At 36.6% G+C, this 27,969-nt stretch overlaps 2 protein-coding genes across 2 annotated transcripts in view; both read left to right on the forward strand.

Moving 5' to 3' along the window:
* The first annotated feature begins 13,876 nt into the window (after positions 1-13,876).
* Positions 13,877-21,509, forward strand: LOC149963193 (uncharacterized). The gene is made up of 4 exons (XM_090165015.1): positions 13,877-14,118; positions 20,456-20,792; positions 20,854-21,047; positions 21,230-21,509. Exons 1-4 carry the CDS (start codon positions 13,877-13,879, stop codon positions 21,507-21,509), a joined length of 1,053 nt encoding a protein of 350 aa, XP_090021141.1.
* Positions 21,510-23,644: 2,135 nt separating this feature from the next.
* Positions 23,645-27,969, forward strand: part of LOC149963194 (uncharacterized) — a 48,235-nt gene continuing 43,910 nt past the window's right edge. The window contains exons 1-5 of the mRNA XM_090180417.1: positions 23,645-23,757; positions 23,827-23,972; positions 24,051-24,734; positions 24,799-25,174; positions 25,255-25,558. Coding sequence (XP_090036543.1) covers positions 23,679-23,757; positions 23,827-23,972; positions 24,051-24,734; positions 24,799-25,174; positions 25,255-25,558 — 1,589 coding nt within the window. The 5' untranslated portion in view covers positions 23,645-23,678. The remainder of the gene's footprint in view (positions 23,758-23,826; positions 23,973-24,050; positions 24,735-24,798; positions 25,175-25,254; positions 25,559-27,969) is intronic.

A 27,969-nucleotide genomic window follows, 5' to 3' on the forward strand; every position in this document is an offset into this window, starting at 1 on the left:
TTACTACACTGAGAGAAAAAATCCCTGTTCAAATTACATTAAAGTGTTGGAAGCAGGTGATGCCAAGACGTTTCTGTAAATATAACAGCTTATTCCGTGTTATAATATTACAAGTAATTTTATGTTAATTTAACATGATGAAATAGCTGTAAATAACACAGTAATAAAGTCTGTCAAATCAACATGAATAACAGTCTGGAGTACGTGAACCTTACACGTAATTTTATTGGCATATTAAAGTGGGTTTTACACATCCGTCGGTAGAAAATACTTTTTACATCTCAGTAAATACGATAAGTAGCAAATAATTAATTCAACAAACAATATTGTAGAAAATACACTAACACGTTTAGTCAAATTTACGAATATGAAACTGAATTTTTGACGTGGTAGCTAGGGAAAAAACAGCTAATGTGCGGGGCCGATTTCACATTTTTCAATAAAATATAATTAAAAGGTTATTCGAACAAACAATTCGATAAAATCCGGGGCTAAACGGTTAAAATCCCTCAGAGAGACCTAATAATGAACAATTAGTTCTTGGGTTTTTAAGATTTAGGCTATGTTTAGTCTGTTAAGGTTAGTAGTTTTTGAAGTTTCACGCGTAAGGTTGATTTCTAGTACATAGCTAAGGTAGCCTACGTAAAGAGACTATATTCCAAAATATAGCACGTTCATAAATTACATGTTTACGAAATTACTGATACACGCAATGGAAACAAATAAAAAAATAAAAAATTGTACATACAACCATACGTTTCAGGGGGGGGGGGGGACGGACCGAACGCCCCCCTCCCTGGTTACGGCCCTGCTGTAGGGTGAAGGATTATCAAAGAACTTAACATGCAGTATGCATAATTAAATTTACGAGGTTCAGATACTATTAACTAAGCAGATTAAGGGTGGTCATACGGGGGTGCCCCCAAAGCAATGAAACATTTGTGTGCTGAAATAACCAGTTTTCAAAAAATATTGGCTCTCCGATGAATTATACGTTTGAAGTTTGTAAATTGGAGTTAATGGATTCCAGTATATCTACAGTGTCAGATAGGCTAAATGTTTTTAAAGAACTTCAATATTAATCTTACTGAGGCTAGCCGCTTAAGTACATATCTGTTATTCAAGTAAACTTTACATAATGAACTGTTAATTTTACACTATCGATGTGTGTAATAAATACAACTGCAAATATGCCTGAACATTTTTTTAAATGTTCTTCTGTACATTTTATAAGACCAACCCATTTTTATAGAATACAGGCCATTTAAGTACTTATGTGCCTGTATAAAATAAAGGATACGTATAATTTGTACAGGATCATTCTGTACAAGTTGTACACACACGTTTCATGTAAATATCCTCTGTTAAATTAAAGGATAACAGTAATTATAACAGGATTATTCTGTGCAAGTCATATACAGACGGTTCCTGTAAAATTATCCTGTTAAAACTAGGGTTTTTTTCTCTCAGTGTAGGTTTAGACAGCCTTCCGCTCTTTATTTTGAGAAATGTTGTTCATTAAACGCACAAGCTTTGACAACGAACGCAAACGAACTTTAGAATTTCATGTACAGAAATAAAAATATAATTCACCTCTCTCTGCCTTTCGTAATATAAACAAATTGGCAAGCCAAAATATACCTCTCCTTGGAAGAATTGTCCCTAGTGGTATTAATTTCTCGAGATAACCCTTAAAGATATATCTCCATAATTTAGAGTTATTTGTTAAAAATGTTATCCCAGTTCTATCCCGCCCGGTATAAAATTTTAATTATAATTAAAATGATTGAGACGAAACGACCAATTTTAATTTATTCAGAATATCATAAGTTAAGTAGTTACAACAGTGAGTTAGACGTACTATAACAATGCACAATTGAATTAAACCCTTTTTACAGTACAAGTTTATCAGTTGAATATAATGCGAAGCAAATTTTAATGAAATAAATATCTACAGAGGGTATTATAACGACCGTTCGCTTTTTGGTTTATAATTTTAACGGAATCGGGCCGATTTTAATTAAACGATAGTTTATCGAAATTTTGTTAAAAGAATATTCCCTAAGGCCGCGCGATAAATTTACGAGAATAATTTCCCGTCGCCGTTATATCGAAAATTTATTTGATTCGGGATTGCCAGAACTGTAATGTTGTGGGCGAGTGATTAGAAAATAAAATGGCAACCAGAATTATGCAAAATTATAAATGTATATTTTTATTCAGAACAGTCTATGGAACGTTCTAGATTTAACTTTCATCAATAACCCAACAATATATAACCCTTCTACGTAATTGTACAGAACTGGTACTCAAGTGTCTAAGACTAGATTTGTCTTAGTTCATCGTGATTGAAAAATAAACCAAAACACATTTACACTTAAGTAAATATCATAAATTATACTGAGTAATTTTAACTTAATTCAAACTACCTAACTATAAACTCTGTCTTAATTAACAGCTGAGAGCTGTTCGCTACTAATTACTTCCAATCTACTTAGTTAGCCTCACAGGTTGAGTTGATAATTTCAAGGGTATAATTAGGTTATTCCAATTCAAAAAATAATAACAATGAATTTTATCTTACAGCTGACTTGAGTTAGTTCACAATTACTTTAACACTTTCAGTCTTAAACACGCACTGTTCATACACTGAAGTCCATTCACTCACGTTCCAAACGCGAAACACAATGTAACTCTTTTTCTTGACCGAAGACCGAACATACTAATTAAAACCGGAAAGTTACCTCAGAACTTTTGACCGACACCAGGTCCCCGTCCTGTAGTAGTTCGTCTGACAGCCAAGAACTAAGAAAGACTAAATCTTCTATATTGCCGGCAACGGCCTTATATACGTTTATTTTGTGTTTTTTTGACCCGTCGAGATTTGACTAAAGTTCGAAAAATTGAAGATATTATATTTTTTAAACGGTTTGATTGATAGTTCTCCACACGGTGGCGCTATATTATTACTTTGATATAGTTTTGAATAATTATCCTTTTTCTAAGCGTTATTAAAAGGTAACAATGAACTACTTTTTGTGTTTTAACGAAATTTTGTTAAGAATTTAACAAAAATTTAAAACAAAACCAAAAACCATACCAAAGAATAAACAAACAAAGTTCAATAAACAATATATACAGATATTGTAATAATCCGTTTAGTAAAAAAACCCGCCTTATCATAATCGTTCCTTTACTTTAATATTTTCCCTAAGGAAGTCGATGGCTCGGCGGTGAACTATCCGCATTGTTCAATGCGACCCGAGTTCAATTCCTGATCACGATCAAATTTTACATTAAAATACTAAAATATTTAATTAAATATAAGATTAATATAATCTATAAATATTTAATTAAATATAAGATTAATTTAATTTATAAATATTTAATTAAATATAAGATTAATATAATTTATAAACATTTAATTAAATATAAGATTAATATAATTTATAAATATTTAATAAAATATAAGATTAATTTAATTTATAAATATTTAATAAAATATAAGATTAATTTAATTTATAAATATTTAATAAAATATAAGATTAATTTAATTTATAAATATTTAAAATGATGTAGAATAAATTATAGTACCTAACGTTATAACTTTGTAAAGGACATTCGCCAAAGCTGTTTTTAAGAAAAACACCGTTAATTAACAAGCGTTGGATGCTGAGTGGTTAGAATACATCTCTTGCACGAGGCAGACCCGGGTTCGATTCCCGGCCGGCGCCAAAAAATCGCAAATAGATACTAAGACGAATACCGTGTACACTTGGTGGAAACCCTGCCATTGGACGTTGAGAGGTTGCATAACACTCAGCACTCGGTCCGTCCCAAAGTCATTAAGAAGAAGTTGGAGAGAAAACGCCCATATAAACACAACAGACTCAACATCTACAACCATCATAACACAAACAGTCAAACACAACAAACTCAACACCCACAACCGTCATAACACGAACTCAACATTCACAACCTACACATAAACATTACAATAACGAAATATCCAATTAAAACTGTCGGGACGGTGAGAGTTGACGAAAAAAGACCAACGAAACCGAACCTTACCGCATATCTATCAGTTAACGCTCACCTTCACACGGTGGTTTTGCCAACCCTTCGAGAAACTGCGAACGCAGTGATTACCCTTTGCCCCGAAAATGCGAACGCGTTCGCAGGCCTAACAGACAGACCCACAGACAGACAGACAGACAGACACGGTGATTGTATAACCCCTCCTAGGGGATTTTTTCTTTCACGTTTTCTACACAACAAATTTAACCGTATCTTCTATAAAATTTCCAAATATATTTTATTGCTTTAAATGTTTGACCTCCTGTTTTGACCTACAAAAACACTTCGTAATAGTTTTTTAATCCGTTTTCGGGTTTTCGTGCTTAGAATTTACTAAATTTTGAAAGATTCATTTTAGTTACCGATAAATGTTTCCTTTAAAGAAGATTAAATTAAAAATACTATAAAACAATGTAGAAAATATGTAATATTCATAATTAAAATACAACTAAATTCATAGTTCAGAAATTTAAAATTTTCAGAGCTGTCTTGTCGCTTGTGTTGAGGAGTTATCAAATATATCGATTGAAATGTGTATACCATATTGTCTACCAATTTGGTGGAATTCAAAGAAATGCGTTTCCAACAGAACTGTTCAAAGTACGTAATATATATATATATATATATATATATAGGCCTATATAATTATTTTTTGGTTGGTTAAAATTTTGGTGATTAAATGTTTTTAATTTAATTTTTATTATATTAAGAGAATTCCTGCATCGATTTTTTACAACGGAAACAAAAGGTCTGTTCTGAGGTGTGTCCAAAGGATTGCTCGTGAGTTTGAATATATATTCTTTATCACTATCGATCTGAATTTTATGAATGCGACGTACAACATGTGTACAGATTTTGTGTCACGCGAAAAGAATCGTCGATATTTTGAATAAACCATGATCACCAACACCGAATTCGTACTTTTTACTAGAAAGTGCCCTTCTTTTGCAAATCAGCACATATATTCGAGGTTCTTGCATGCATCCGTGTATATGAGTGTGATTGCTATTTTGCATAATATCAGTAGTACCCCGGAAACTGATCCGACTTAAAGTATTTCCTAGACCACTTATTTTTTGGTAAGGGCAATCTGTGCACGGTGAGGTGGCGGAGTGGTTAGCACTTTCGCCTCGCAGCAAGAGGATTTGGGTTCGATCCATGCTTGTGGCACTGGGTGAAAACTCGGTACCACTCCTTCTGCGTTGAGTTTGCATGATCTCTCTCCACCGGTTTAAGGGCTTTCCCCTTCTATAAAAAAAAACTAGTTGAGGTTAAAGGTAAGAGTTAGTGTAGGGTGCTCTTAGCTCGCGTGGCAGGGAGGACTTGCCACCACCCTCTTACGCATTGTAACCCGGCAAACTGAATTAATGGCTTTAAAAGTCGCTGGAAGACTTAGGCCTAAGGTGGTGCCTTGGGTAGTAGCCTAGCTGATTGTTACTATAATTTATACCGAAAGGGTAAGGTTTTGAATTTTAAGTAACATATTTTAAAACTGCTTAGACTTTCGCTTCTTCATACTCAAAAATGAAAAGCACTTGTAGGTAGATTGTAGCAACAAAAATGAATGGGTTTCCGTTCTTTTTGTTATCCTGACGGTATTAATATACATTGTTTTCATTTAATCTTTTAAATACCGATTAAAAGGACGGAACTATACCAATTAAAGGTCGAACAACGACAAATGTTTCCGAAGGTATACCATTTTGTTCTCTGACGATATGAAAACACAAATGAAATAAAATTATAACTTCAATTTTATTAACAGAATAAACAAAAGTTGAACAACGAAATTCCAATTAAGTAATTTTTTTAATGAATTTGCTTGGAATTGGGTTTGATAAGTAAAATGTTCTTCGTAGCTATGAGAGCGAGCTACTGGACAAACGATTTGCTGAAATAAAAATATACCTTCGAGCTTACCGACACGCCATCTATCACCAACATTTTAAATATTCGGTAAGATCACATATAAATTAGGTTCAATGGAGGTAAGTGTGATATAGATATTTTTTGGGAGTTTACTTGAAATTACTCCTAAACTAAAAATAGCACCCTCTTAACAATTGGTATCATTAATATGGACACTGTATCCTACACAACTACGCTATCAAATTTAATATCAAATAAATAGTTATTTAAATGTAAATTATTGAATTTAACTTTGTTACTGATCACACTTACCCCCAAAATGCGGGGCAAGTGTAATAGAGGGTGGGGTAGTTGTGATCTCGTTAAAGTGTAATAGAGGGTGGGATAGTTGTGATCTCGTTAAAGTGTGATAGAGGGTGGGGTAGTTGTGATCTCGTTAAAGTGTGATAGAGGGTGGGATAGTTGTGATCTCGTTAAAGTGTGATAGAGGATGGGATAGTTGTGATCTCGTTGAAGTGTGATAGATAGTGGGATAGTTGTGATCTCGTTAAAGTGTGATAGAGGGTGGGATAGTTGTGATCTCGTTAAAGTGTGATAGAGGGTGGGATAGTTGTGATCTCGTTAAAGTGTGATAGAGGGTGGGGTAGTTGTGATCTCGTTAAAGTGTGATAGAGAGTGGGATAGTTGTGATCTCGTTAAAGTGTGATAGAGAGTGGGATAGTTGTGATCTCGTTAAAGTGTGATAGAGGGTGGGATAGTTGTGATCTCGTTAAAGTGTGATAGAGGGTGGGATAGTTGTGATCTCGTTAAAGTGTGATAGAGGGTGGGATAGTTGTGATCTCGTTAAAGTGTGATAGAGGGTGGGATAGTTGTGATCTCGTTAAAGTGTGATAGAGGGTGGGATAGTTGTGATCTCGTTAAAGTGTGATAGAGGGTGGGGTAGTTGTGATCTCGTTAAAGTGTGATAGAGGGTGGGATAGTTGTGATCTCGTTAAAGTGTGATAGAGGGTGGGATAGTTGTGATCTCGTTAAAGTGTGATAGAGGGTGGGATAGTTGTGATCTCGTTAAAGTGTGATAGAGGGTGGGATAGTTGTGATCTCGTTAAAGTGTGATAGAGGGTGGGATAGTTGTTATCTCGTTAAAGTGTGATAGAGGGTGGGATAGTTGTGATCTCGTTAAAGTGTGATAGAGGGTGTGATAGTTGTGATCTCGTTAAAGTGTGATAGAGGGTGGGATAGTTGTGATCTCGTTAAAGTGTGATAGAGGGTGGGATAGTTGTGATCTCGTTAAAGCGTGATAGAGGGTGGGATAGTTGTGATCTCGTTAAAGTGTGATAGAGGGTGTGATAGTTGTGATCTCGTTAAAGTGTGATAGAGGGTGGGATAGTTGTGATCTCGTTAAAGTGTGATAGAGGGTGGGATAGTTGTGATCTCGTTAAAGCGTGATAGAGGGTGGGATAGTTGTGATCTCGTTAAAGTGTGATAGAGGGTGTGATAGTTGTGATCTCGTTAAAGTGTGATAGAGGGTGGGATAGTTGTGATCTCGTTAAAGTGTGATAGAGGGTGGGATAGTTGTGATCTCGTTAAAGCGTGATAGAGGGTGGGATAGTTGTGATCTCGTTAAAGTGTTATAGAGGGTGGGATAGTTGTGATCTCGTTAAAGTGTGATAGAGGGTGTGATAGTTGTGATCTCGTTAAAGTGTGATAGAGGGTGGGATAGTTGTGATCTCGTTAAAGTGTGATAGAGGGTGGGATAGTTGTGATCTCGTTAAAGCGTGATAGAGGGTGGGATAGTTGTGATCTCGTTAAAGTGTTATAGAGGGTGGGATAGTTGTGATCTCGTTAAAGTGTGATAGAGGGTGGGATAGTTGTGATCTCGTTAAAGCGTGATAGAGGGTGGGATAGTTGTGATCTCGTTAAAGTGTGATAGAGGGTGGGATAGTTGTGATCTCGTTAAAGTGTGATAGAGGGTGGGATAGTTGTGATCTCGTTAAAGTGTGATAGAGGGTGTGATAGTTGTGATCTCGTTAAAGTGTGATAGAGGGTGGGATAGTTGTGATCTCGTTAAAGTGTGATAGAGGGTGGGATAGTTGTGATCTCGTTAAAGCGTGATAGAGGGTGGGATAGTTGTGATCTCGTTAAAGTGTTATAGAGGGTGGGATAGTTGTGATCTCGTTAAAGTGTGATAGAGGGTGGGATAGTTGTGATCTCGTTAAAGTGTGATAGAGGGTGGGATAGTTGTGATCTCGTTAAAGTGTGATAGAGGGTGGGGTAGTTGTGATCTCGTTAAAGTGTGATAGAGAGTGGGATAGTTGTGATCTCGTTAAAGTGTGATAGAGAGTGGGATAGTTGTGATCTCGTTAAAGTGTGATAGAGGGTGGGATAGTTGTGATCTCGTTAAAGTGTGATAGAGGGTGGGATAGTTGTGATCTCGTTAAAGTGTGATAGAGGGTGGGATAGTTGTGATCTCGTTAAAGTGTGATAGAGGGTGGGATAGTTGTGATCTCGTTAAAGTGTGATAGAGGGTGGGATAGTTGTGATCTCGTTAAAGTGTGATAGAGGGTGGGGTAGTTGTGATCTCGTTAAAGTGTGATAGAGGGTGGGATAGTTGTGATCTCGTTAAAGTGTGATAGAGGGTGGGATAGTTGTGATCTCGTTAAAGTGTGATAGAGGGTGGGATAGTTGTGATCTCGTTAAAGTGTGATAGAGGGTGGGATAGTTGTGATCTCGTTAAAGCGTGATAGAGGGTGGGATAGTTGTTATCTCGTTAAAGTGTGATAGAGGGTGGGATAGTTGTGATCTCGTTAAAGTGTGATAGAGGGTGTGATAGTTGTGATCTCGTTAAAGTGTGATAGAGGGTGGGATAGTTGTGATCTCGTTAAAGTGTGATAGAGGGTGGGATAGTTGTGATCTCGTTAAAGCGTGATAGAGGGTGGGATAGTTGTGATCTCGTTAAAGTGTGATAGAGGGTGTGATAGTTGTGATCTCGTTAAAGTGTGATAGAGGGTGGGATAGTTGTGATCTCGTTAAAGTGTGATAGAGGGTGGGATAGTTGTGATCTCGTTAAAGTGTGATAGAGGGTGGGATAGTTGTGATCTCGTTAAAGTGTGATAGAGGGTGGGATAGTTGTGATCTCGTTAAAGTGTGATAGAGGGTGGGATAGTTGTGATCTCGTTAAAGTGTGATAGAGGGTGGGTAAGTTGTGATCTCGTTAAATCTTTGACCAATCGCAATTAAATTACATACAGAGGTTAAATATGGTCTCTCAATAAAGCTATATTTTTTTCGTAGCACTAAAATAACATATTTTTCAACTAAAGTACCCAGATGCTTATATAGCTAGCTAAAGCTTTACCTTTCCTTTTTAGGAGGTTTACATCAAGAAAATTATAAAAAGTTGTCTTATAAACGATAAATTGTTTTACCAATATTTTACATTGATTAACTGTCACACTTACCCTACACTGCAAATTTAGAAAGAGTTATTCCAGATTAAATTTTGAAAACCTCAAATTATTAGCAAAAATACAATATTTTTCCAGCAGGTAAAACGATAAGTAGACAACGAAATACCAAAATATGAAACCCGTTTGCCAGTTAGGAAAAACGTTACAGAACTTTTCTTTGGGCATAAAATCTCTAAACACGTTTTTTCAACTAAAATTTTAAAAACTAAATTTAATTTAAATTAATATTGAAAATATGCAAAATGTGTATAATGAAGTATATTTCAATATCCATTCATCAAATATTTTATTATAATAATACTTGGGGAAGTAATAGGGGGTGATCACACTTACCCACTTTTGTAACACAGAGCTCATCGACTAATTATTATTATTACCCGTTCATCACACTTACCTCCATTGACCATAATACTGTTTTAATGATATAAAGTATTTCCTTTTTTCGTAGCCTATCGAAATATTCAGCACTGTTGGAGGCTACGTGGGCATTTGGTAAAATATCTCGTTATACTTTCTCTTTTCTTTAAATCAAAATAGGAGCATACGTTAAAAATCATTTTGAATCTTTCGGCTTTAAAATAACAAGAAATTGTACTTTTGGTTTCTTAAATAATAAGATTTGTATTTAAATAAACCACAAAATAGTTTTAGAACTATCATTTAAGATGTCGCAGGTAGTCGTAAAGATTTTGTTGGAAGTTATCACATCTTCGTTTTGGTAGAAATAAAAAGTGTGTTGACCTCATATACATTTTCTCTTTAATTGCCCGATTTCAAAATAAAGTTTTTGCGTGTGACAGTACCTTTACATTGTGAGGTATAGCAGGCTTATTTATCCGCTTTTATACCCTAACATGGCGGCGTATTTTCACTCGCAAAATTTATGTTAGGATCCCCCAATTTCATGTTTTTATTTTTGATTAAACTGTTAAATTGGTTATTGGGAGCACGTTTTTTCACTAAAAAAAGATTATTGATGATTAATTTACTCAAATAGGAAAGGCTCTCTACTTATTTTTCTTTGCTTTCATTCTGTAACCAAGATAAATTTTATATATTTTCTTACGTTTAGAGGATTGGTTCACATTGTTAAATATTATCTGATTTTCAGGTTGGGTCTTTCGATACCGCAAGGCTACGATCTTTTAATAATGGTCCTCGTGTGGCTCAAGAAACAAATAAAGTCTTCAACTTATCTCAAAAGCAACAATAAAAAATCAAAATATCCTGGTGCTCAATTGAAATGACTATCACTTATCTTGAAATATAAAAAAATATTGCTTTAATGAAAAGCCCCATTGAAGTGATGGTTTTAATTAACAAACAAAAAGACGTATTTATATAAATCATTTGCTTTTTAAAAGGTCTTTTTGAGAAACGTGATTTGTTCTTCTTATAGTTCTGGTTCCACAGATTCTAAAAATATTTTTTTTCCTATAATTTATTACGTATACATTTTTAAATGAGCCGCCGAAAATTTCGATACCCTTCCACAGTGCATTTTATTTCTCCCCGCGTATCAATCAGCTCGATTAATTAATAATTTAAACGCAAGAAATTAATAAAAACAACTACAGTACTTACAAGGAGAGTACCCGAGGTGTTTATTGCCGATTTTGTTCAAAGTCGGGCGTAATGTAGACCTATAGGAAATATGAAATTTCCCAAAAGGAGACGTTGCACTACCCATTCGATTTGCTATGACAACCGAAAAGGTTTTTGATCATGGGATTTTCTCGGTTTTTGAAAAATTTTGAAAATAACGAAATGTGTAATTTGGACCACATTTAGCTAAATTTCATCAAGTTTAGGTAAATTGAAACATTTTTAGGGTAAATTTGTAACAAATTTTGGGTAAAATAAGGAAAAAATCTTATTTTGGTTGTAAGTGGTCAAAAACATTTTCGGTTGCCATGGCAAATCGAATGGGTAGTGCAACGTCTCCTTTTGGGAAATTTCATATCTCATACAGGTCTACATTACGGCCGACTTTGAACTAAATCGGCAATAAACACCTCGGGTACTCTCCATGTTAGTAGGCGGAATGTTTAGACACAAACACAGCAATGGCAGTGCTGAAAAAACTAGAAACTCAACTAAAAATACCGGAGGAAAAATTTACGGCAAACCCAACGATCTCGATATAGCTGTCGAATCAGAAACGCTGTCAACTCTTTACATCACTTCAACCACGCCTACCTGGCAAATTCCAAAAGTTGCGTTCCAATCGTAATTTGTACTTTTAATTTTAATTAATTATTTAAATTTATTTTAAAGAAAATAAATTTAGGTAATAGTTTCTTATGACCTAATACTAATTTAGAAAGTATCAGTTTGATGTTCATTAAATATTGCGGCGGTAACGCTTTAAATATTAAGACAACGATGTTAAAATACACGTATTTGTCCATAGTAAAAAGGGGATAAAAAGCTAAACGCTAAAAAATTTATAATATCTATAAAAGTTACGAAGAACTCGAACCAATAGGTCTTCGAGAAGAAATTTAAAAGCGAAACTTGGACCAAATAGATCTTCGAGTCAAAAACAAATTGAAATGGAATTAAAATAGCCAGAATTTTTCGCCCTAGTTGGAGCTCATCAGACCGGGCACGGAATCTTGCTTGCGAATAAACCAAAAAGAGAAGCTAAGCCTAAACATCGCAAATTTCAAAACACGTTGTGTAGCAACGGAAAGCCGAATAAGGGGATATTGGTGGATAATGAAATATACGATAAGTTAAAGTTAATTTGGTCACATTTTAATTTATTTATCGAAGACCTATCATTATTTTAAATTTGTTAAGGTTTAACTTTTTTGCCCCCTTTTTATTATGGACTTTTCTACCTTTTTGCGAATTTTAACTGCATTATAGTCCATAGGTGGTTTTTATTAACTAAGACAACGAAGGACATTTTAATGCACTACCTATTTTTCTGCCGATGTTGATCAACAATTTGCATGTTTTCTTCTATTATGATTTTCAACTACAGTTTAGTTCGGTTTTCTGGATATTGCTTATGGCTTTACAATAACGGGCTTTTTTATCGATATACTTTGCATAGGTAAAGTATGCTTTAGTATGTTAATGATACGATCTCAAAACATCAAAATGCTGATTTTGTAATTTTCAATATAAAAATTAATTTATACTTGATAAATTTGCGAATTATTAATATAAACATGTATTAAATGAAAATAAATTAAATTAACTGTTCAATGTTTTTTCTAGAATAGGAATATTAATATTTTCCAAAAATATCTCATTTAGCTATTGTTAATTGCTTTTGGGATCATAAGTATATCTCAAAATTGAATAAAAGTTGAAAAAGGTTGTACTTTGTGTTGGGTTATTACATTCCATAATTTTTTTGGTAATTGTTTTCTATAATTTTTTAGAATACCACTTTTCTCGTATAACAGGGAAAATCTACCAAACTCTATCAAGAGTTGAAACTATAGAAAAGCCGTTAGAGTCAAAATCCAATATAATATAGCAATTTTAACTTCATCTTATTTTTAATTTGTTTTAGGACTTGGATTATAATGCTACCTTTTGGCGTTACTCCAGAAAATAAGATATTCATTAATTATATCGTTATACTTTCTACAGATCACGAACAATATGATTTGGTTTAGATTTTAATTTTTCTTAGTTTTGTCTAAAAATTGTTTGAAATATTCGAAAACTGATTTAAAATTTCAATTTTTATCTTTTCAATTCTAAATACATTGCTGTACATCATAAGTTATCGCCAGAAATATGAAAACTAATTTATTTTCTGAATAAAGTATGTTGAAACCAGCACACATTGACCAAATGTCTTACTTGACCTTGAATCGAAAAACTAATTAAATTTGCTGTAAACGTGAAAAATAGTGAAATGTCCTAAGATACAAAGCAATGCTTAATCACGAAACTGGACCCGATCCGTCTGACCAGGATTGGCGCCGCCTAAATTATTGGGGCAGCTTGTGTTTTAAAGTTCTAACCAATTGATATTTTAATCAACCTTCAATCCTTATCCGTTGGAGAGCTATGTTCAAAACAGAGAAATAATGTCAACGGACAGTGCTCTCATTCTAAGCCCGTGATCGTGAAAATTTAAAACAGGATATGGAGGTCTTGTAAATCGCCATCTATTGATACATCATTCGCCTTCCTGACCCTATCGGTTGGGAGTTGTGGCCCTAGATGCGAATATCAAACAAATCCATGGTATAAAAACGAAAATGGTTACTAACACGTGCAAAAACTATATGGCCAAATATCTCAAATCTTACAAACATTAATTTTTGCCATTCAAGAAACCAGGTTTAAGCCTCGCTCACTTTCCAAAAAGTCAAATAACGAAATTAAAATTTATCCCCCTGACCGAATACAATCCTGAGATTAAGCTAGTGGGAACGGCTCGACAGATCCAGCTGGAAACCAAGTACTCCCTACCTAAGACGAGGAAGAAGATGTTGCAAATTAATTTGCATCACTGCCAGGCAGCTTCTGCAGTACTCTGCAGAAGGTTTGCAAAGGAGTGCTACGATGTGGCACTTATAAGGAGCCTTGGGATATCAGTGGCCAGATACTTGGTCTTCAAAGCTGTCCGTTACTTTGACAACATCAACATGGAAGACACAGTCATTGCCTACTTTGTCACCTACCCTCGAGCAAGCGTAAGAATGGCCTGCTCTGATTTGGACTCGTCAAAGTACTACGTTCGTTTGGAGTGTCCTTGACCGTCATAACTATCACCCATTTCGTGCCACGCTCCATCAAGCACTTAACGATGGTGATCAACGACTTCGGCTAGATTTCTGTAACTGGTTTTGTACTATGGCCGACCAAAACGAAGATTTCCTCCGTTTGATTCATGTGTCCGACGAGTGCTCCTTTGGGAGAGACGGCCCGTTTAACCGCCAAAATAACCACATGTGGAGTGATGAAAATCCGCACTGGGGATGTCCTCACCACAATCAGGTACAATTCCGTTTAAACGTCTGGGCTGGTCTTCTGGGAGATCGCGTTATTGGGCCATTTTTTATTTCGCGTCGACTCAATGGGCAGAACTACCGGGCCTTTCTACAAAATGAAGTCGCAGACGAGTTGGAAGATGTGCCATTAGTCGACGTCCCACGCCTTTGGTTCCAGCATGACGGTGCACCTGCCCACCAAAAAAGACACTTCGTGCAGTACCTTAACAACGAGTTCCCTGGGCGATGGATAGGCAAGAACTGTCTAGTACGATGGCCTCCGAGGTCCGCAGATTTCGCGTCGTCGGACTTTTTTCTGTGGGGATTCGTCAAGGAGGAAGTGTATAAAACGCCTGTCACTAACGAAGAAGATCTACGGCAGAGAATCATCGCAGCGTTCCAATTCGTAACTCCCGAGATGGTCCGTGCTTCGTTTCAAAATATGCTTTATCACGCACGGATTTGTATTGCAGCGGACGGTGGAATTATTGAACCTCATTTAAAGTAAGTCGCGTGAATTCTGGAATTGTATTTTCTCTAAAAAATAACTTAAGTTATTTGGCTTAAAAAACAGTCCTTTTTTATCTTTACAAACATACGATCATTTCAAATTAGATAGGTTTCTCTATTTTTCTTTTTCATGAGACTTAAACCTTTTTGGGTAGTACCAAATTGTCCATTTTTGATCAAACCAATTTCATTAAAGGTTTTCGAGTACGCTCTACAACTTGTTGATTGAAAACTTTCGTCTACCACCTACCGTTCAATTTTTTTTTATCAAAACGGTGAAAAATTTCACGATTTTTCTGTAAATTCCAAAAGAAAAGGGTCTTCCCCGAGAGAGTATACCCTGATAATTTCACATTTCTAGCAACTATAGTGTTTGAGAAAAATGCCTGGGCCGATCAAATTAAGACACCCTGTATAATGACGAATGTAATAAGCCCGATATCTCATTAGTTACCAAGGACTTACGTCTTTCGGTGGCATTCAGACTAAGTCCAGAAATTTTATTATTTATTCTGAGGGATAATTATTATGTTGGAGTTATCTTTAGCGTAACTCCCAATCAATCTTCCCTTTCCTTGTTTCCCTAAGAATCACGTCTCACGACTTGATTGAAGAGCACAACTTTGGTGTTTTTCCTCCCCCCTCCCCACTGGTAGCGCGGGAACGTTAGACAAAGTCATTCTCTTTCAATAGAAATAAGTACATTCTTGATATAAGATAATTACATTAACGTCGAAACAAAGCTATATTCATTTTAAACACGCGAAAACTAAACGGAACATTCTTTAGAAGATTTTATCTTTTCGCATTTCCCGGTATTATTTCTTTATACAGAAGACGGTATTATTGGTGTACATATTGTTCATGAATAAAGTCTCTTTCGTTCTAGTCTTAGTTAGTCAGCGCGAGGTATATCTTATATACATACATATTAATGTAATAGTGCTGGCTAAATCCTCAAAACTTAGTTCTGTAAAATAAATTTTAAAAAGTAATATTGTATACAACATAAAAAAATTGTGTAGAGTAAATCTTAAAAACATTCTGTAGAGTAAATACTGAAAACATTTTTTGGTGGAAATACTAAAAATATTCAGTAGTGAAAATCGGGAACACTTTATAAATCTTGAAAATATCTTAGTGTAAATCCTGAAAACACTTTATAGTGTAAATCCTGAAAACATCTTATATTGTAAATCCTGAAAACACTTTATAGTGTAAATCCTGAAAACACTTTATAGTGTAAATCCTGAAAATATCTTAGTGTAAAGCCTGAAAACACTTTATAGTGTAAATCCTGAAAACATCTTATATTGTAAATCCTGAAAACACTTTATAGTGTAAATCCTGAAAATATCTTAGTGTAAATCCTGAAAACACTTTATAGTGTAAATCCTGAAAACATCTTATATTGTAAATCCTGAAAAATTTTATAGTGTAAATCTTGAAAACAACTTATATTGTAAATCCTGAAAACACTTTATAGTGTAAATCCAGAAGCAAAAGAAATCTTCGATGCTTTCAAATTATGAATAGAAGTAACAAATAAGTAAAAAGGTGTTAATAGAATTACGTGTGGCCGTGGATATATATTGGTTATATCACCGGCGTTGTAGGTTGCTGTGAATAACTCAAACAAACTTAACACATTAGAAGGATTGTGTGTATTCTGAGCGTCGTACGTCTTGTTTAAATCTATATTTGAGATTAAAGACAGGTGAAGCGACTCCCTGAAAACGTGAACGGGTGAGCTTGTATAAGATTAGCTAGTACACAAAAACCAATTTAAAATAAGAATGTATACAGGGTGTCTCAATTTGCTCGATCAGGCCATTTTTCTCAAATTGTATTTATGCTAGGGTTCTGAAATTTTCAGGGTTTATTTGTTAGGTATGGAAGGCTTTGGTTACTAAATTTCAGAAAAATCGAACGATTTTGTGCCGTTTTGGAAAATTTATTTTTTCACCGGTAGGTGTCACGCAAAATGTTTCAATAGAAAAGTTGTAGGGCATAGTCGAAACTGTAATAATAATTTTGGTTCGGTTGAAAAAGACCTATTTTTCACTGAGTTTGGAGGTCGGGGGAAAAACAAGGTGTACTAGCAGGCAATAGCCTTTAACGAATTGTAGGTAACATGCATTTCAGTTATAAGATTTCGAAAAATAAACAAATAATAATTAGCCCAAGTGACAAATGTTTTTTAATGAGTTCTACAAAATGTTTTCAAAAATGCCACCTTCTGATGCAATGCACAAATATGCACGATGTTGCATATTGCGAAATGCTCCCCGAACCATTTCTGGAGTCACCCGGCAACATGCTTCGATGATTCTTTGTCGTAAATCTTCAACGCTCGTCACAGGTGTTTGGTATACGTAGTCCTTTACGAATCCCCAAAGAAAAAAGTCGAGTGGTGTTAGATCAGGGGATCTTGCAGGCCAACGAACAGGACCAGTTCTTCCGATCCATCTTCCAGGAAACCCGTCGTTTAGATATGCAACCACGTCACGATATTGGTGAGGTGGCGCCCCATCTTGCTGGAACCAGATGCGTCTGTACTCGGCCAGAGGAATGTCGTCCAACACATTGGATATTTCATTTTGAAGGAACTCCAAGTAGTTTTGACCGTTCAGACGATTTGGCCAATAATTCTGTCACCTAACAGACCAGCCCACACATTTAAGCGAAACTGCACTTGGTGGCGGTGAGGAAATCCCCAGTGTGGATTCTCGTAGTCCCACATATGTTGGTTTTGACGGTTGAAAGGCCCATCTCTTCCAAATGAACATTCGTCGGACATCAGTAGTTGATCGTGAAAATCCTGGTGTGCGTCAGCCATGAGGCAAAACCAATTGCAGAAGTTGAGTCGGCGCTGTCTATCACCGTCATGCAGTCCTTGGTGAAGTGTCGCTCGATAAGGATGAAAATGGTGTCTTTTGAGTGTTCTCCAAACGTAGTTTCGATCCAACCCTAAGTCAAAGCTGGCAGTCCTGATGCTCGCTCGAGGATAGGCGACGAAGTAGGCAAGTATGGTGTTTTCCATGTCGATGTACTGGAGACCACGACCACGAAACCTCGGATTGATATTACCCCAGTTGTCGAAGTCGCGGACCACTCTAAGAACCGTCGTTTGACTTGGTCTGCAATTGAAAAATCTTCGTCTAAATAACTGACTTACTAGAGTAGCATTACGACGACCTTCTCCGTAAAATAATTCTAGCATATGAGCGCGTTGATCTCGAGTGTAAAGAGGCATACTGGACAACAATCGGACAAGCTGAGATAATGTTTTAACTTTGAAATGTAAACGCTTTAAATACTACTCGGACAATTGATATCTCACGTTAAAAAACAACAAAAGAAAAATAAGCGTAATTTTTGGTCTACAAATCTTTGTTTGATGATCTTACTCGTAACCACGTCGAAATGGAAGACGCGGTTTTTGTCTACTTTGTCTAATTAGGTGTTGAACGTAATAATTTTCTTTAACAATAACTTTTTGCAGATCTGATTATTAACTACATAGCTGAAAGTATAAGTTCCCTAAAATAAATGTACATGTGTGTTGTGATTATGTACGATTGTTTACGTTAAAGGCTATTGCCTGCTAGTACACCTTGTTTTTTCCCCCGACCTCCAAACTCAGTGAAAAATAGGTCTTTTTCAACCGAACAAAAATTATTTTTACACTTTCGACTATGCCCTACAACTTTTCTATTGAAACATTTTGCGTGACACCTACCGGTGAAAAAATAAATTTTCCAAAACGGCACAATATCGTTCGATTTTTCTGAAATTTAGTAACCAAAGCCTTCCATACCTAACAAATAAACACTGAAAATTTCAGAACCCTTGCATAAATAGATTTTGAGAAAAATGGCCTGATCGAGCAAATTGAGACACCCTGTATAGTATTTAAAAAGTGTCCCTTTTTAGGTGGGTTTCGGGATAGAATTGAACAATTTTCCCGTTGATTTGCGACAAAAGTCCCTTGAATGAGCACTTCGACCAAATCTTGAATAGCCCTTCACCCCGTCCGTAGCAACGTTTAGGCAGCGAGTGACCTATTCCATGTTATTTTACTTCAAATAATCAAAGTTTCGGTCCAATTTAAGTCGTACTCGTAGATTGTGGGATTCAGAGACGTAACCCGTTTTCAAATGATAAATAATCACCAAAAGCGTGCCAGTTCTTATAATTTCCAATGATTAAGATTAACTCAAATATTTTATCGAAATAGAGGGCATAGGATGCAAAAAATGATCCACTTTCTGATTAGGACTTCTGTTTCAAAACGTAGATATATGGCGGTAGCACGTGCAGTCAGTGGAAAAAAAAATCAATAAACCTACTACCCTTCTCCATTGCTTCCTTAGTTTTCGAAGCTCTCCCCAGGTGACACTGTTTCTGCATGTGAACTTCATTCTTTCCATATTGCATACCCTCCCTCCTCCTCTGCTAACTTTTATATCGAGCGAAAGTTACAAATGAGACACGATTACAATGATACACTTTTCGTCACTTTTAGCATATAATTTTCTATAAAGTAATAATATATAAAACAATAAACCTGAATAGCAAACGGACGATTTTCCCATGATAACTAACATAGTTCAAGTTTTTTCGCCCTTGCAAGGGCCACAGATTCACTTGAATTTTGAGGGTTGCGTGTTTGGCCGGCGAATGTTCTACAACCGAACCACTGATACAAATTATGGTGCAGCGATATTTCGAAAAACCGCTTGTGTGAAAGTCCGTTTTCCTTTACGCTTTTACAAACGTTTTAACGTCAATTTATTCTATAATATTTTCATATTTATAAGTTAAATGAAAATGAAATTTATTGAATTATTTTAATATAAAATACGGTTGAGGCCAGGAATCGAACCCGTGTCACATTTTAACAGTCAGATTATTTACCGCTGAGCCATTAACTTTCTTAAAAAGTGTCACAGGGAAACTCTTACGATCAGAAGTATATTAATAATAATCAGCTAGGCTAATACCCAAGGCACCACCTTAGGCCTAAGTCATCAAGCGACTTTTGAAGCCATTATTTCATTAATATTTTGGCTTGCCAACTTATCGTTTCATTATAATAATTATTAATTTCCCTTGAACAAAACTGCCTAGTTAGCATTTTCAGAAAACATCGAGCCACGTAGCAGCCGACGTGATAAGTTCGTAAAGTGCTGGATTTTTGTTCCCTAAGCAGCAGATAAATCCCAAGTCGTCTGCTTAGCAGATGAAATTACAGCTATTTATAAACTAAAAAGTCTAATTATAAAACCACAATTAATAAAAGTTAGGGTAAATATTACGGACGAGTCACACAAAACGAGTAGTTCATTGGTACGTTCAATAACTGTCGCCGATGACACCGGTATCTTACTATACGCTTTTTCGCGAATCCTTTTTTGACATCAAGATGGTCAACAGTTGCTCACCGAAGTCAACAGCTGGAAGAATCACTTTTTCCGACGACTGACGTAAGACTAAAGAAATTTTGGAGGTAGAAGTTTATCTGCATATTGTTTATTGGAGTGAAGGGTGTTCATTTTCTAGGCGACAGTTTAGCCAGCTTGTTTCCCAAAAATCCAAGCACTGTGGTATCCCTGATCTTAATGGCCCGGAGGGTGCTATCACCTGCGCAGAGTCTAAAGCCAAACTGCTGGCAGAAACCTTTCATGGCACTTTCACTGTTCACACATTTGAAACGGTCTCCCTTCTGCCGCCCCAATGTTCTGTAATGCCTCCGATCATCTTCACGGAGCAAGGCGTACAACGTCTACTGCAGAGCAGCAGGTCTTTTAAGGTTGCGGGCCCTGACGGAATTCCCGCTGCTGTCTTGAAGAACTGTCGTGGCCCTGGCTGCTCCCCTAACGCAGCTTTTGTAACTCTCGTACGACTCTGGGAGTATTCCGGCTGATTGGAGTACAGCTAATGTGACTCCCGTTCCAAAGGGCGGTGACAAATCAAATCCGTCTGAATACCGCCCGATTGCACTACTTTCCCTGGTGCTCAAGGCTAATGAGCATATAGTGGCTTCGGACATAACCTCCCACCTTCAAGCCCAGGATGTTCTGCAGCCTTACCAACATGGTTTTCGCAGCAGCTTTAGTACAGAAACCCAATTACTTTGCTGCGTTGAAGATTGGTTCGACGCACTGGAACGCACGGGACGTGTTGACATTATTTTCCTCGATTTCCGTAAAGCATTTGACTCTGTCTCTCACGAACTCCTAAAAGCCAAGCTCCACTCCTATGGCATTAGGGGCCAGACCTTGCTTTGCCTGGCTGCCTACCTTCCAAACCGACGTTTCCGTGTTGTAATTCCAGGGGCTGCGTCCGACTGGCTTCCTGCGGCCTCTGGTGTTCCACAGGGCTCAGTCCTGGGCCCCTTTTATTCGTCATTTTCATAAACGACATTGGGGACCATGTTATCTCCCGACTGTATATCATCGCCGACGATGTTGCGCTCTCAAGAACCGTTTTGGCCCTTACCGATGTTATTACCCTACAAGAGGATCTCAATCGTATTCTGTCTTGGAGTGACTCTAACAGGCTACCTCTAAATGCCTCCAAATGCTCAGTCCTCTCCCTTCACCGCTCAGGGTAACCATCTCACTCTCCCCACTACACCTTGGGGGATATCGAACTGAAGTCCGTCACCTCCCAAAAATACCTCGGAGTAACGCTATCCTGTACCCTTGATTGGAATCCCCATATCTCGACCGATACTTCTAAAGCCGCCGACACCTCTCAAATTGCTCCTTCCAGACAAAAACCCTCGCTATTAAAACATATGTCCTCCCCATTCTGGAGTATTGTTCCCCAGTCTGGTCCCCCAACACCGCCAGCGGCATGCATACCATTGAAACCATCCAACGTAAAGCCCTCCGTTTTGTTGCCAACATCGGTTTCTCTTGGAGTACAAGCATGACGCGAGTCTTGAAAAACTTTAAATGGGATTCCCTCTCGGACCGTCACCGCGTCAAATGCCTCGCAATAGTAAACAGTGATATTCACCGCTCCAACGGAGCCCTGGCCCCGCTTACGTCCGCCATCTCGTCTTGGCGTCAAGCTCCGCGCGGAATGAAATCCGTGGCCCTCATTCTCTCTGGATTTCGACTCTCCGTCCGCAGGCACTCTTTCCTCCCCTCTTCGATCCATGACTGGAACTCTCCCGGACTGCCTAAAGTCCATTCCCAACCCCAAATGGTTTCGCAAGGAGCTAACTGAGTTCCTAGGACTTTATATTTAACTCGTTAACACGTAATAATGTAATACATAACTCCTTTATTTTGTTTTATTTCCCTTGTATCTCCCTCACATTGTACTGTTTTCCTGTACATACAAAACTGTATATAATATCTCCTCTGTATATGTATAATTTGTATTGTCCACTGTCTTAACGTGATGGGTCTTAGACCTCTTGTTGAGTAATAAAAGAACTAAAGAACTAAAGAAAAAGCAGAGTAGCAATTATAGTGCTCTGCTCTGTTTTTTTTTCATGAAAACGATTGACTGCCACTAAAATCTACAGTATTTTATTCAATTACTGCATCATTTACAAGGTCAATTAAAAATAAATGAAGCAGTTTGCGCTTTCTTCGATTTTCTGGAACAGAATAATAATAATAATAATAATAATAATAATAATAATAAGGCTTTATTTGGATATCCAGTTCAGTCAAAGACTGATTTCCAACTGGGTCCATAGATTAATATTATTTACAAATAACAAAAAAAATTAAGAACTTGACAGGTTAAAGTTTTAAGGTATTTACAAAATTAAATTTACATAATGTTAGGTTATCTTGAAACAATCGCGAAGGAAGGGAATTCCACAAAAGAAATACCATTGGATCGCGGACTTTGTTTACGAATCGTCACGGTGATATATTCAAGATAAAATGAAACCGCGCTTAAGCGAGTTGGATAATCATGAACGGTAGAGACTCGTTTAAAATGGTTGATGACATACGGCGGAACTTGGTTAGTATGGACCTTGAACATGAACAATAAGAGATGAAAAATATATCGTTGCTTAAGTGTGAGCCACTTTACGGCATTACGGGCTTGCGTAGCGGAAGACCGCCGATTAGTACCAAGGATAGTTTTGGCAGCAAAATTCTACGCCATTTTAAATATTATTGATGACTAAAATAACGGCGTTCAACAACTTACGATGTCATTATGACCAAAAATGTCATCGGTTGAATATATGAAACCATCAGGTTGGTTTCCGAGGTCAGTTATTGAACGTACCCCTAGACTGTTGAGAAATTAAGATGTTTTACTTTATGTTTTAAAACTAAAATAAATAAGAAATCAAATTGTTACGAAAGTATTACTTGAAAAAGATTCTACGGCTCTTAATTCAATGAACGGCGATTTACAAAGAAAACCCATTTTTCGGCGCCTAATTCGGGAGAAATTGAAAAGAAGGATTTGTTCCTCGACTGTAAAAAGTCCCGTGATGGAATTTCCATCCTGCCGGCCCTAACGACTGGTTCCATTATTCTTTGGCTTTTCGTAGGAGTTTTGACAAAGTTTTGACCTTTATAAATAAAACCATAGAAACTTTTTACCTCACGTGCAGAAAGTCCTTTTTCCAAAACGATAAACCAGTTGGCAAAGAGTTGATTTATTTATCTTTTTTAATAATGAGTAGTAAAGGTTGCTTTTACCTAAAAAATTATATAAAAGTTTTTAATATATCATATATAAGATAATCGTTTTCGACTCTCTTCAAACAGTCTCCGATATTATAAACTTTCAAAACATGGTTGGACTTTTATGCTTGTTAGTTCTCAGGTTCGGCGTTTGGGCGGCACCAATTGAGGAAGATGTCTACTTGCTGGGTGAGTGTTTCATCATTAAATCTGACTCGTGGTATTCTTAAATAATTTATGAAATGGTGATGTGTGCAGAGCTCAACGATGCCTTATCTAACGATATGGCAGAAATCGGAGATAAGATCAAGTACGAACTGATCACGGCTGAGCGAGATGAAGAATTGCTGGCAAGACACTCTACAAAGGACCGTCATGATCTCCATATGAAGGAACTTAAGAAGGTAAGGGGTAACAAACGTAGATGATTAGTTTAGGCTTAAATCTCCAAGCCTCAAACCTTAATTCGTTCCGTCTTGTAGAATAAATCTGGAAACCGAAAACCAGGAAAAAACTTGTACCAACGATTGCCATCTTCGAAAGTCTGCCATCCTTCCTTCGCTTCTCCTTCCTTGCTGATGAGCAATTCGTGGCCACCTTTTAAGTACCCGACCATGCCACCGTTTAAACCATTTCCAACTTGGGCGCCGTTAACAATTCCTACACTACCACCGCTTAAACCATTTCGAACTTGGGCGCCGTTAACGATTCCTAAACTACCACCATGGAAACCATTGCCAAACATAGCTTGGCCCAATTTGGTGTCGTCTTCTCCACTGATGGCGCCAAAGCCGCCGCCGTATGATTTCGAAAGCAATCATAACATTTGGAACAACTTATTTCCACAAATGACTCACCAGAAGTTAACGTATCCGGCTTGGAAGTTACCAACTGTGGTTCCTTTAAACATGACGCTTCCTTCGATGGATCAATTCAGCAGCAATTGGGTATTCCCTACGTACCCTCCAATAACTCCTTTGCGATTGCCGTGCTACTCTGGCACAACAGCTTCGCAGTGGTCGACCTTAAGACCTTGTCCGTTTGCTTACCAGTATGCGCACGAGTTTCCCTCTCACATGCACAGTTCGTCACCATCCCTCCTACAGAATTTTAATCAACAAGGGAAGGTCCATCTCAACAACATGGTTGGAGATGGAGATCTCACGGTACAGCAGTTGTATTTCCTTTGTTTTTAATATGGGACATTGCTAATTCTTTCAGTTTTCGTAGTTGGATGTTAAGCAACTAAATGGAGAAAGTTCACAAGCAGTTCATATCAATGTGACTTCTTTTGCTATTGATGGTAACAAGACCGTTCATCTGATGGTGCCCAATCAGCAACATTCAGCTACTCAAATTTTCGAAATAGGAAATACGAAACACGTCAACAACTTGACCATCGTCATATTGAAGAATTGCCAAGAGTCCGACTTGAATGTCCAGTGTACCGATAAAGCTGCATTCAACTTCGTTCCAGCTTATCAGGAAAAGTTGGGAAACTTTCCAGGCTCGAGTGACTACGACCACGAGATTATGAAATTGGTCTCTTCATTTCTTGAAGAAGCTGCTGAGGTAGAAGACAGCAAGTCACCTCTTTCGCTTGCCAGTAAGTTAAAACCTTAAAGTTACCTCAAATATTTGTATAAACATTTTAACTTGAAAATAACGCTGAATATTTTTCTTCAGAGTTTGTTCGGCTAAAAGGACAAGTCTTCAACCAAAACGAGGTGAATCAAGGGAATGTCTTGAAAGATATGAAGTCTCTCCTATTTGGGGAGTCTACATTCTTTCCTGATGACTTGTCTTTGATGACGAGAGCTAAGCCGGATACTGACCTCTCACCCCCGGAAGAAAATGGTTCAAGCGGTTTATCGACGACCGGGAGTTCTATAGTTCCAAGCGAAGATAGTGAATCTGGCAGCATAGTTAGCGTTGCTGGAAGTGTGGGCGTTGAAGACTCCCAGTCCGATGTTTCTGCTTCGACGAAGACCTCTGATCCAGTTGCGACGACTGTTTCCGGAGCCTAAGACAACGTTATTAGACTTAAACTGTTATTTTAAGACTAGACTTATTGCTTGTTACACCCGTAATATATACAGATAATTGACTATTATGACATGAAACTATGTTTCATTATATATATAAATACACGTAATATGGTTTTAAATAAATAAACTCTTATATGAAAACGAATATTTATTATAAATTAATATCTACACTTAAGCGATGTCTAAAAATTATTCTACCATTGCCTCTTAAACAATAGTATGAAAACTATGGTAAACTTCTTTTTAATATCTGCGAAGTATTCACAAGGCGCAGACAAAGAATTTGGCACTATGAGGTAATGCCCAATAACCAGGAATCTTCTCCTAAGAATGAGTAATCAAAATGACGTTATTCCAATCGGGAAAAACGTTCAAGAGTAGAATTATCTATAACATGGCTTTCACTCTGAAATAATTTATTGTTAAATAAGAATTTTACTTGGATTTATCTTGCTCAACTTTCATTACTTTTGTCATCTGTCTGTCAAACTACAACAGTTTGCTCAACACCATTTTATGATAATTCTCTAAAAAATGTTTCCCGTATCTAAAATGTAATATTGCACCGCCGCAAATCAATTTGAAATGATTCACACATAAATCTTCGAAATTACTTTTAGCGCTTAATTATAACGACAATTTGATTAGGTTGATAATCAAGCTTACCAAAATTTTGACGAAACGTTCAGTTTATACATTAGGCTGACTTATCCTGTATGAATTTAACTTAAAATAACTAAACGGGGAGGAGAAGTCAAGATTAAGTCGATAGGGTCTGGAAGATTTTCAATATTCCAGATAGGTGAAAGTTCACCTTCTTTATCGACGTTAAGTTTACCAAATTTGTTTACTAATTTTTTTCTGCTATTTTACGTTTGTATGTGTGCTTTTATTTGTATAAATTTTTTTGTTGTTGAAATTAATAATATGGCTGGTTTGTAAAGAATGTATTGATATTTGATAGACTATAATTAGGATCTCTATTTTTAATTGCGTGTTTATGTTCAGTGATACGCGTTTCTACAGGTCGTATCGTTTCTCCGACGTAACAATCAGGGCATACACCACAAGGGATTTGGTATATTACACCGTCAGGATTTAATTTATTATTTCGATTATTTGTTAAATTTTTATAGACGGGTTTTACGTTAATAAGTTTAAGTTTGCGTTCAAGTGCCAAATTTGAGTCGCCAAGATAAGGATGTTTTAAGTATACAGCCCACAGGGTTAACATTTTCGTTTAGAGGTTTGCATGTATAAAGATTATAATATAATCTGGATGGTTTAATTATACTATTAGGAAAATCACCGTCTTTCAGTTGTTAATCAATGATGTCCTTGTCCTCATTGTTATTAGAATTATACTTGTTTATACGTTTGTGCATGTTGTAAGCTAAATTTTGTTTAATTTTATAGGGTTGGAACGAACGAAAATGAAGAAATTTACAAGCGTGGGTAGATTTATTGAAGACCGTTTGGAACTGCCTTTTTCATAGTACACAAGACTGTAAATATAGACTTATGAACATCCATGGCGAATACCTAACTTGGAATACAATAAAAAAAGTGTACAACAATGATATGGAAACTTCACAAACTCACAGCGGATCATATTAGCGTTGAAAATAAAATGAAAGTTAAATTAGCGACGCAAGTCATCAGCCAAAGTGTAGCAAATTGCATAGAACAGTATTTTCCTGGTGAATATCCGGAGACTGTTCGTTTCATCAAACTATTTAACAAATGGTTTGATATCATGAACGTGGGGCATCTCCTAGAGGGCCTTAATTCCCGAAATCCGAACCTCAACCCGTTCAAAAGAGTTGATGATCCAAGATTAGGAGTAAATATTTCAAATGTAATCACAACTTACTTTGAGGCTTCTATACTAAATATGCTACTTACTTTTCAGTGGCTGAAAAATAAGTTCCTTGACTATTTGGATGAATGGAAACATTATGTTGAAAGTCTGCCTGAATCTAGAGCCACAAAAAATAAAATGTTGCTTACCCGTGAAACATTGTCTGGATTGCGACAAACAAGTAATTAAGTTAGAATTTGTTTTTGTATGTAATTTTAATTTTATTTTTTCATTAATTCTAGCAAATGCCATTCTGGAACTGATTCCTTTTCTTAATAGGAAAAGGTGCTAATTTCATCCGAACTTCTCATTTCAATCAGGATCCATTAGAGCAGTATTTTAGTAAGCAGAGACAAGCTTGCAAAGCTGGTTCACAACCTAGACTTTACCAATACTCAAGAACAGCAAAAATATTGCAAAATATTCAGGAAGGCAGAATAGCCCTGAAGAAAGCAATAGGGGGAAACACTGAATAATAGAACCTGCAACGGG

Source organism: Leiobunum rupestre, chromosome 1, assembly GCF_980474605.1.
Source record: "Leiobunum rupestre chromosome 1, qqLeiRupe1.1.hap1, whole genome shotgun sequence".
In the NCBI taxonomy this organism is placed as follows: domain Eukaryota; kingdom Metazoa; phylum Arthropoda; class Arachnida; order Opiliones; family Sclerosomatidae; genus Leiobunum; species Leiobunum rupestre.

What these genes read in the sequence shown, in the direction of transcription:
- LOC149963193 (XM_090165015.1), top strand. Translation starts at nt 13,877, where the DNA reads ATGTTGCAAATTAATTTGCATCACTGCCAGGCAGCTTCTGCAGTACTC. An exon ending in TCTGATTTGGACTCGTCAAA is followed by an intron (nt 14,119 to 20,455) that starts GTACTACGTTCG and finishes TTCATTTTCTAG; the next exon opens with GCGACAGTTTAGCCAGCTTG. An exon ending in ACGCAGCTTTTGTAACTCTC is followed by an intron (nt 20,793 to 20,853) that starts GTACGACTCTGG and finishes CCCGTTCCAAAG; the next exon opens with GGCGGTGACAAATCAAATCC.